General features: G+C 44.0%; 1 protein-coding gene across 1 annotated transcript; it reads left to right on the top strand.

The window, feature by feature from the left end:
- The first annotated feature begins 578 nt into the window (after positions 1–578).
- LOC147007676 (uncharacterized) lies at positions 579–9,184 on the top strand. Its single transcript, XM_085866612.1, has 2 exons — positions 579–1,515; positions 6,957–9,184. The coding sequence occupies exons 1-2, from the start codon at positions 1,014–1,016 to the stop codon at positions 7,883–7,885; spliced, it is 1,431 nt and encodes a 476-aa protein (XP_085722738.1). The 5' UTR covers positions 579–1,013; the 3' UTR covers positions 7,886–9,184.
- The last annotated feature ends 1,724 nt before the right edge of the window (positions 9,185–10,908 follow it).

Raw genomic sequence — 10,908 nt, 5'->3', positions numbered from 1 at the left:
TTTTCTGTTTTAATTCTTCTTTATTTAATTTTTCCATTCCAAAAATAATTTCATTTTCCCATCATTTTAATCTTGGCACACGTGGTGTCCCACTTTTTGGAAAAAAAGAAATAAATTAAAGTTTATTTTAATTTTAAGGCGGAAGTTCAAGGTCTCCCAATTGATTAACATTAACGAGTTGGCAAAACCGGGAGCCAACAGGGATCTCTGATCACAACCCTCGAGGAAAACGAAGTAAAGAGTAAATGTTTGATCATTATCGAAAACGATGAAGACCTCGATCTCTCAAATAGTTGTGGATGAGTTGGTCGGTGATTCGATGTTTGGTGAATATCAGGTCTGGAAGCAAGTCCGGCCTGTCAGTGGCCATTGGGACACAAAACGTAACCTGTTGAGCCAGGTGGAGGTGTGTAATGAACCATGAATCACCGAGTGGTGTTTTATAACCCAGCACACTTTGTGGAGACACAAACGTTTTGTTCTCACCACGTGGTTCCACGGGAGGGAATCAGGAGGTGAAGCGATTGGATGACGCATCGTGACGATATCTGAAGAATATCTGATTGATATCTGAAGAAATGTTGAGTTCGTCAAAGCCGATTCGTCGCGGGTTGGTTGACTGTGTTCGCCTTACGTCGGGTTTTCTCGGTTTGAGATATCACACTCTTCCCCCCCACCCCCAACAACTTCACCACGAGTAATCTTCCTCTGCGGTGGTTGAGGGAAGGAACGAGTCCTTTTGGAGACCATTAGATCGTTCTTCAGAGGGGAAATCGTGACCAGGCCTGAGGCTTTGAGTTTTCCGGAGCGGGTGCTCGAGGAGGCCCCATATCGCCGGTCCTGCTCCTTGTGTGACCTTCCGGGAGCGTTCTGGGCGATGTCCTGGACCTTCTCCGAGCCCGTGAACGAGGTGTGTGAACTATGACGGTGTGGACCAGGTGGAGCTCGTGCTGAGTGGGACGTGTGTGGTCCAGTAGTTCTGGTTGAACGGATCGTCTGTAGTGAATGGCGAGATGATGACCGGCAGTTTAAACCCTGGGGTGGAGCCGTCTGTGGACCGTTCTGGCCTGGAGGGTGACCATGAACACCATTCGCTCGAACTCCCATCACTCGCAGCTCTGGGTCACATCTCCAACGGACCGTGTGGGTCACCGGACGTCACCAGGTTCGTGAAGTACGAGGAGCCGTCCGTGTCGTGGTACCAGGGTCCAAATTCTGGATGTAAGGTCTTGGTGGAGCCATGCTGGCCCGTCCGGCCGCTGCTCCCAATACCGTTTGGCGCTACCCTGTCACGTGTGCTCGTGACCGGTGGTGGTGGAGTGGGAGGGGGTCCACAGGGTGTGGAGGAAGACATTCACTCTGTGAAGGACCCGTGTGTGCCCACACCTGAGACCAGCAAGAAGCAGGACGTGGACGAAGAGGTGTTGTCCTGTTGGAGCGGACACGAGTATCCCCGGGTCATGTTGATGGACGGCGTGACCATTGTGGGGAAAGAAAACGAAAAGGAGCTCAGAGGTGAGATATCACAAACAAGGACACACACAAAGCACCACCTCATGGAGTGTCCTTGTACTCCATCAGCAGGGAGGGAACGGGAAAACAAAAGTGTCCGCACATTTAAACGTAGACAAAATGATGTCGCCTTTAAAGGTGCCATGACACTCAAAACTTTCTGGTTATTTATATATAAACTTGACCTTCCGAGTGAAGAAATCACCCATGTTTCTTTTTTAAAATCAACAATGGGATAATTAAACCAATATTTCGAACTTTTGTAGTGCTTTTCACAACTTGCTATGCCTCGCCCCTGAAAAAAGTTGACGTCAGCGAACCGCAGCCCTCACGTCATCTGCAGAACGTGACTCGCACAGAGTGGATTGACTGGATGCTGTGCGCCGTATAAAGTACGTACAAATGCATTGTGCACATGTGTTTGATATCTCACTGATCGTCTTAATTCCTGTGATTGTTTCGCGGAAAAGAGATTCTGCTTCTGAGCCGTGTTTGCACAACAATCACGAGGCAATTATTTATCCCTTTACTACCTTGTCCGATTCGTATACAAATCCAATACATGTTTGCACAATAAAGGGCTATACCATGTCCACAAAATATTAAATGTGACTCTTGAACATTTCCATTTATAAAGAAACTTACTGGGACATACTAGTAAAATACTGTGACGTCCACGGGACTTGAACAGTCCCACCAACGTAGAATGAGCCGAAACGATGGAGGCGATTTATTTATTTATAACCCAAACATGGCGTTTCTAATCGCTCTACCGCAAACGGGACGAGGAAGGTGGCACGAGTCGCTTTTCACTGAGTTGATGATGTTTATTTGTTTTTATTATTACCAGAAATAACAAGACTCGGCAAGAAGAGGGATCCGGGGCGATTCGACGGGATGGTGTGGGATCGGGCGTGGGGAAAAACACAGACAATTCCAATGAATATACAGTTCTCAATCCCTCTAAGGCGCCAAGCACACACACACACACACACACACACACACACACACACACACACACACACACACACACACACACACACACACACACACACACACACAAAACGTAGCTATTTCTGGTGGTCAGGCTGGACCGTGGTGTGGACGCAACTGTCCCTGGATCGGCGTCGGACGAGCTGGCCTTGCTCTCGTCAGGGGGGCAGGAGAAACCGTGGTGCAGTCGACCTCCTGGTCCTGGCCCAAGTCCGCCCACAGCCGCCAGGGAACCAGCTCCGGCGCCAAGCCGAGAGCAGGAGAGGGAGGCAGGTCCGCCCGCCGCCCGACCCCGCACTCCGAGTCAGCAGAACCCCAGAGCCAACCAAAGCGAGGAACGAGGCTCGGAAAGGCTCCCAGACACGATCAAGAACACGATCGATTCAGCACAACAACCAGGACGCTCTCTGCCGCCACAGCTTCCACACCAAAAAAACACGATCGTTCTGGTTGTAATCTTCTTCTTCTTCTTTTTCGACCCCGAACAGAACCTTTTTATCCTTCTGTCCTCGTCACTTCAATCGAGCCGTTTATTGGCCCACCGCCATCGCCTTCCGCCAATCATGATCACGGGGCGGAGCCATCCGCTGCACTGTCCTGTGACGTCACGGCCAGTCTCCAGAGAATACCAAAAAGGGGTTTACGCAGACACACTTACCCTATCCCGTGTCCCTATCTAATTACGTGACAATTATCATCTCCCCCCTTGAAGAAATGAACATTTACTAGACAACTTATCACCACTGGATTGCTACTTATTACATCGAGATCCTGGTAAACTCGAACAGCATGGCATACCTAATTAAACATCCTAATTACCCTTTGAATGCATACCCCCCCTCAAACGTAACAATACTAACGATTAATATTGCATCATTTCAAGACGCAAGGAGATTATTTTAAAATCAAACAATGTGAAAAACCTGCACCCACATTTTACAGCTTATTGAATTGTTCGTTGAAACCAGCCTGCTGGGATAGGTACCTTTCCACATACATGCAAGCCAGGTATGGCTGCACTCGACATACATGGGTTTATTCTCAAGTGAAGGTACTGCTTCCATTGGCTTGCTATTCATTAACAATTGGCCAAAATGCTGTAATAAATGAACAGGGAAAAATATGTTGGCACAACTATGAAAGACAAATTTATCTGTCCTATTACATGGTCTCATAGCCTTGGGACTCTTACGCATTGACTCATACATTGTGTGCATGCTAATACAAGTTACTTGTCAACTCTTGAGTCTGGACTCGTCCGATAAATCCGTCGTCCGTCCGACTAGTCCGATAAATCTGATGAGCTGCAGCTTTCTTATATTATTCTCTTTACTTCATTGTTTTCTACTGGCGCTACATGACGACAGTAGGAATAAAATAAATAAAAATGCAACAGAACGTCAGATTTATCGGACAACTCGAGACAATTGTGTCGTAAGGTGTGTTCTGCACACAAGCTTTCATCGTATCCGGACAGCGAGATTGCTTCGTTTTATGCACGGAGAGATACGGCTGATGACATGCGCTGGCCTTGCTTGTGATTCCTTCGCCGCGGTGCAACATGTCCGCTGCGCTGCGCTGGTTTAGTCTAACCAGTTGTTATTGCCAAGTCTTCGTTCGATGTCCTCCCGATCATAATGAACGCCGGGAATTTCATCGCCATTTTCCTCTGCTTGTCCTGCTTCGGGCTCGAACTGGTAAGTCCGTATTCCATTTCCAGCTGCCTGAACTTCACCTCCCGCGACTACGTTATCCGACAATTCTCCATGTGATTCAGACCAAAATCCTTCATTTCTCTCACACTCACTGTCGCTGCCAGACAAATGAAAGTCCATGCCATCCATTATTCAAAACCAAATGTTCGATTTTTTTAAAGCAGAAATGAACGAAGCATTTGAGTCGACTGATCGAATGTGGAAACACACAGGAAGCCAATACAATGTCGTGGAGTCGGAGACTACCAACCCGAGTAATTTACGTGCAGCCTTTGTCATCCTGCAGTTGACATAATGTGGGTTTTCAGTAGATTTCGGCAGAATTTTTAGGGGCGTTCCCGAAGAGGTTTGTGTTTTTAATTTTACATTTTACAGAATGAGTATTGTGAAAAAACATTGTCAGATCTGAAATCACGATGAAAAACCCCGATAGGACACATATATATATATATATATATATATATATATATATATATATATATATATATATATATATATATATATATATATATATACACATGCAATTTCAGTACTTTTGGGTGTCATGGGACCTTTAAAACTACCGAAGAGTGAAACCATTAGAATTTAAAATCTTTACCTTGCTGTTGTGTTCTGATCCGTTCAGTGAACACATACGAGCTCTTCCATGAGCCTCGTCCACATATTTATACAAAAATATAAATAATAAAACACCCTTAAGACCCCTTAGACCGTTTAAGACCCCTTAGATATCTCAAAAGTCTGGTTTTGGCTTTGTGGTTCGGGTGCTTGGTTTGGGATGTTGGGGTCTTGAGTTTGAGAGCCGTTGAATTAGCACCAGGTGGGGTTGACTCAGCCTGTCATCCTCCTGAGGTCGGTGAAATGAGTATCAATGTACTGGTGTCGGGGCACAGCATCAGCAGAATAATCACGGCCCAACAAAACGATAGCGACCCGGCAGCCAAGCTGCCATACTCAAGAAGAAGAAGAAGAAGAAGACATCTCAAGCCCTAAGACCCTTTGGACCCCTTAATACCCTGAGAATGCCGAGATGCTTCAGACCCTGTTTTCCCCTTGGACTGGACCTCTAACACCTTGGAGTCCTCGAACAGTTCACAACATTTCACAGCTTTGACCTTTATAGCTTTCCTCAAGACCTTTGAGACCTTTCATTTACAATTAATATCCTTTCATTTCGTTCATCCTTCCATTTATTTTCCACATAAAACAAGTCCTGGTGAGGGTGTGCTGGGGATTAGATGGTTTGCTGGTGAGGGTGTGCTGGTGAGGGTGTCCTGGTTTGGGTGTGCTGGTTAGGGTGTCCTGGTTAGGGTGTGCTGGTTCGGGTGTACTGGTGAGGGTGTGCTGGTGAGGGTGTACAATCTCTGCTCGTTCACGTCAGCGTGAGAGACAGACTTTTGCCATCACTGTCTGTCTGTGTGTCTTCGTCATACCTTTTGTTTTTTTTTTGAGCTTTTATTATCACATTTTCACCAAAGGTTTATTATGAGAATATGGAGAAGATAAATTGATAATTCGGTCAAAAGGTCAAAGGTCAGGATGAGATAAAATCGTCAATTTTCATCTGATTGACCTCAAATTTGAATAATTTCCATGTTGGGGTCACTGAATTGATTGACCAATCAAAACCTCGAAGAAGATTGTTTGTTTTCGATCAGAAGGTCAAAGGTCAAGGTTACAAAAAAATCGAACATTTTTTTTATTTAACCTTTCATCATGTTAAGCACAACGTGAGAAGAAGTCTGAAAACAAAGTGGACACGGACGGCTTTGTATTTTCAGATGTTTTCTCGTTCCCCTTGATGAAGGATTTGGAGACGGTGTTGCATTTTGGGGCCGTTTGTTTGTTTGTTTGTTTGTTTGTTTGTTTGTCTGTCTGTTTGTTTCTTTCTTTGTTTCTTTGTCTGTCTTCCTACAGAACTTTTGTGTTTTTCTGCACAACCGCTTGTCAGATTGAGACCAAATTTTCACCATCGAGCGAACACTCATGTAGAATGTTTCAATGATAATTATGACGTAATGGGTCACGTGGTGTGGCAACCATGTTGGAAAACGGAAAAACTTTGGACGTCTGTATCTCTGAAACCACACGAACGAAAAAATTGAAACTTGTCACACCGTGAGGACTCCTCATGGGGAATGAGTGTGATTTTCATGACATCATAGGTGTCCTCGTTATGACGTCATAATTGCAGATGTAGAATGCCACATCTGATCAGTATGAAAAATTTTGAGGGTCATCTGAGGATAAAATGGTGCACAGAATTTTTTTTAATGACGTCATCAGCACGTGATTCTGCAGTCATTGTTTTGTTTTTCTTTAAAAATCTTCTTCTCTGAAATGGCTGAACAGATCAAGGCAAAACTTTACACTTATGACCGCCTATCCATGAGGAACAAGAGTCACATATGATGTCATAGGTCACATGGTTTGGCAGCCATGTTTGATTTACCTGAAAGCCGATAAAAATACACCACTCAAAACAAGTCCTCGTGAGAGTTTGCAATCTGATTGCTCTTCTTCGAGTTTTCTTTTGGAAGGATGATCTCAGATCATCTCGCTCGTCATTAGGAATCACCAAACATGGAAAATATCAACATTGATTTCTCTTTCCTTCAAAAAATGAAGTCTAACGTCCCCCCATATGTAATTTATCTGACCCTGATTGTATCCCATAATTCCTTGAGCGAAACACATCATGACCTAATTAGTTCTGTTGGTTCTTTGTGTTTGCAGAGGAAGAAATGAAAATGGTTTCTTTTCCCGACTCCACCCAGTTCTTCAACACAGAAGATTGTTTAAATCAGCAAATGCCTTGTTGTGAGGACACGGATAAATTGAACAGCGTGTCTCACGATATACACACAAGGTATTTAAAGGTACCCAAGCAGATCCAAAGAAATGAACAACCCTACCCATGTTCTGTGTGGACCAAGAAGTTTGATTGTGAATCAAATTTACCTCGACATCAAAGAATACCTCTGGGGGAGAAACACTACAATCGTTCAGTGTGTACCAAGACATGTACTCAGACATCGAATCTTCATCACCATCGAAGATTTCACACTGGGGAGAAACCCAACCAAGGGGAGAAACCCAACCAAGGGGAGAAGAAACTCAAACGAGTTCACACTGGGAAAAAAGCCAGCAAAGGGGAGAAACCCAACCAAGGGGAGAAACCCAACCAAGGGGGGAAGAACCTCAAACGATTTCACACTGGGGAGAAACTGCACGAATGCTCTGTGTGTTCTGAAGTGTTCCATCATTTATCAAACTTGAATAACCACAAACTAATTCACACTGGGGAGAAACCGTTCAAATGTTCTGTGTGTTCGAAAGTGTTCCGTCATTCATCAACATTGAATACCCACAAACGAGTTCACACTGGGGAGAAACCTTACGAGTGTTATGTGTGTGGTGAAGTATTTCGTCATTTGTTTACCTTGAATAACCACAAACGAGTTCACACTGGCGAGAAACCTTACAAGTGTTCTTTGTGTTCTAAAGTGTTTCGTCATTCAGCATCCTTGAAATCCCACGAAGTAGTTCACACTGGGGAGAAACCGTACAAGTGTTTTGTGTGTTCGAAGGCTTTTAGTCAATTATCATACTTCCATAAACACAAACGAACTCACACAGAGCTCGAGACCAAAGATAAAAGCTAAAAAGGTGTCGCCTGTTTGGCAACCAACACCTACGAGGCTCCAGACAAATGGAAGAACATAAAATGAACAGAGCTGGATCTTGGTGGAGAAAGAAATCATCCTCCACTGCAAAGCGTATTCTATGCACGAAGCATGGGCGACTATTGGTAAAGGAGAACAGATGAAAATTACAGGTACTACACAGGAAAACTAAACAGAAAGAAACACAATCCCAATGATTGCAAAGAAGAAAAAAAGGAAAACTACAAAAAAAGAGCTCGACAGGACAGGAATCGACAACGATGCTCATTGGAACGGTTGAGAAGAGGTCAAATTAATTGCAATGGAGAATGAGTCATCACAAATACTCACGACCAAGGACATTACTCTCATGCTTTTAAGAAAATGGCGGGATTGAACCAATTGAACAAAAATGCCGGTTTTGTGGGGTAGAAACAGGATGTACCAGTCACTTCCTTTCGGGGTGTAAAAAACTCATGTCAGAACAGTTGTACACAGAAAGACACGACAGCATCTGCAGAGTAATGAAACGGCACATCGACAAACATTTCAACATCCCGGTCCCAGAACAATCACGGAAACACAAACCAGAGCCGAACCCCGAAAATAAACGTGTGACAAGATGATCCCATCAAGTGTGGACATCGCAAGCAAAGCATTGCGTCCAGACATGGTGCTCAAACACGAAAAGGAAAAGTCGGCATTGTTGATCGAGGTTTCTGTTCCCAATGACTTTGGACTAAATGATTCAGAAATTGAGAAAATGACCAAATACCAGGATCTAAAAAATGAGGTCAAGAGAACTTGGAAACTGAAGAAAACTGAAATTGTACCGGTGAGAGTCAGAACAACAGGAGTGATAAAGAAAACCCCTCACTGAGATCCTCAAAACAGTGCCTGGGAATGAATAATACTACAAATAAACGACAGTTGGACGCTGTCTGGGGTTCAGTGACGATCCTGAAAAGAACCCTCGGAACGAAACTGAGAACAAGAAATCTTCTCAACTTGCTCTGTCAACCATGACCCTTCACCAAAATGGAGGTGTGTACACACACTCAAACAGACACACACACACACTCAATCACACACACACTATTCATTTTTATTTATTAAAAGTGTAAACATGAACTGGAATTCTATTTTGTTCCTAAAACTTTGGGATATCTTTAATCCCATAACTTTGTTTGTTGTTCCTCTTTTAGGAAGTTATTCACACCACCTGAAAGGGTTTATTCTTTGTACGGCCTTATGATCAGGTGTACAGGTGTTAACCATTAAATTATTTGTTTTTCCCAATTGTTTCAGCCTGAATCTTTGATTACTTTTCTCGTTTAATGTAAATTAGTACTTTAATCTGATTATAGTTATTTATGGCAGAATATAAATTATTAATTGTATCTGAAGTCCAACAACCCTTTTACATTTGTAAGATGAGAATTCAGTTTGGTACCTTAACTTGACCCTCATCTCCCAACATATTTCCAACCGAATCTTACCAACTGGGGTCTATTTGGACCCCAACTCAATATCACTCAATTTCACTAAATCTGATGAAGTTTGACATCAATGACGAAACCTTTAAGTGATAAAGTAAACAAACATTAAAAAATAACATAAATAAAACTTACATCACATCTGAGCTCGTCGATGACACCAACTCAGAATCACTAAATTTCATTCATTCTGCAAAACTTTCAAATCAATGACAAAACATGTTTTGATTGGATGATGTTTTTTGATTAAAAAAAAACAAAAATAAAAATAATAAACAACCTAGGTCTTTTAGGACAACAACAACTTAGTTTCAACTTATTTTTGTGCCTTTTTCATGGGAAGTCTTTGGGCCTCTCACTCTCTCAGCCGCAAGCAGGTTGGTGGTCTTTCTCTCTTCTCCCGTCTCCTCTCCGGTCTCGCCCCCCTCCCCCCTGCCTTATCTGTAATATGTCCCTCCCATATTTTCCCACCTTTGGAATAAACGCCCTCACTCTATTCAATAGCCTGTTGTTGGCATAGTGGTTAGGGGAGCGGCTTGGGTTCCAAATGGTCCGAGTTCAAGCCCCGTTGGCCGCTTGAATTAATACACAGCAGGAGGTTGACTCAGCCTGTCATCCTTCCGAGGTCAGCGAAGTGAGTACCAGTGTAACTGGGCCCGGTGTATGCCCCGGTTAGAATAGGTGTACCATATCCCTGTGTCGGAAGAGGCGACCAGGGTTGCGTCAGGAAGGGCATCCGGCGTAAATCCTGTGCCAAATCATTATGCTGACCATAACGGATGATTCGCTGTGGCGACCCCTAATGGGAGCAGCCGAAAGAAGAAGAAGAAGAAGACCATTCAATCCCATTCTTCCCTCCAAGTCTTGAAAACAGTTCTTTACCACCATCTTTTATCTTCCTCCATCCAAAACAACGATCTTTTCAAACCCCGTTAATCCCTCCCAAACCCACCTCCTTCAAATTCACTGCTTTCCTTCCTGAGAGTCCCTGTGGTGTCCATCTTGTTTCCTGGTGTACCCCGCCCCATCCCTTTCCCTTCCACAGATCTCATGTCTCTGTTGTGCTTCCCTCTCCCGTTACTCATGTCTCCTGCTTCCCTTGTTATACGGTCTGTGTGTTAGCTCTTGTACGAGCCTCGACATTGTTTAAAAAAAACAAAACCGCATACCACCCGAAAACCCTGAGACAAGGAGCCAAGTACTATCTACACAAAGACTGATGAAATAACGAATCCTCGAGTCACCGATGTGTCGATGTATGCTCTCCTCCTGGGGTAAGTTTCCAAAACCGTAATATAACTATATATTGTTGTGGTTTCCCACCTGCTCGGCATGCGGGCGACCGTTTTGAGCCAATCACGGCTGCTCTCGCCCACCGGACGGGCAAACCTAGTTCCAGCTTTCGGATCAACGCCGAAATCCAGCTACGGGTGTATTTTTAATCACACCGTAAATTAGCCAACTCTTCTGTCCATGCGCGACAGGGTCCGATCGCCAAATTGTCGATTTACCTAAGTATGCGCGCAG

The sequence above is a fragment of the Eptatretus burgeri genome, unplaced genomic scaffold (genome assembly GCF_056783735.1).
Source record: "Eptatretus burgeri isolate ZD-2024b unplaced genomic scaffold, Ebu_testis_v1 Ebu_testis_scaffold_52, whole genome shotgun sequence".
In the NCBI taxonomy this organism is placed as follows: domain Eukaryota; kingdom Metazoa; phylum Chordata; class Myxini; order Myxiniformes; family Myxinidae; genus Eptatretus; species Eptatretus burgeri.
Note: the sequence above shows the minus strand (reverse complement) of the source record. Positions and strands in the feature narration are given on the sequence as shown.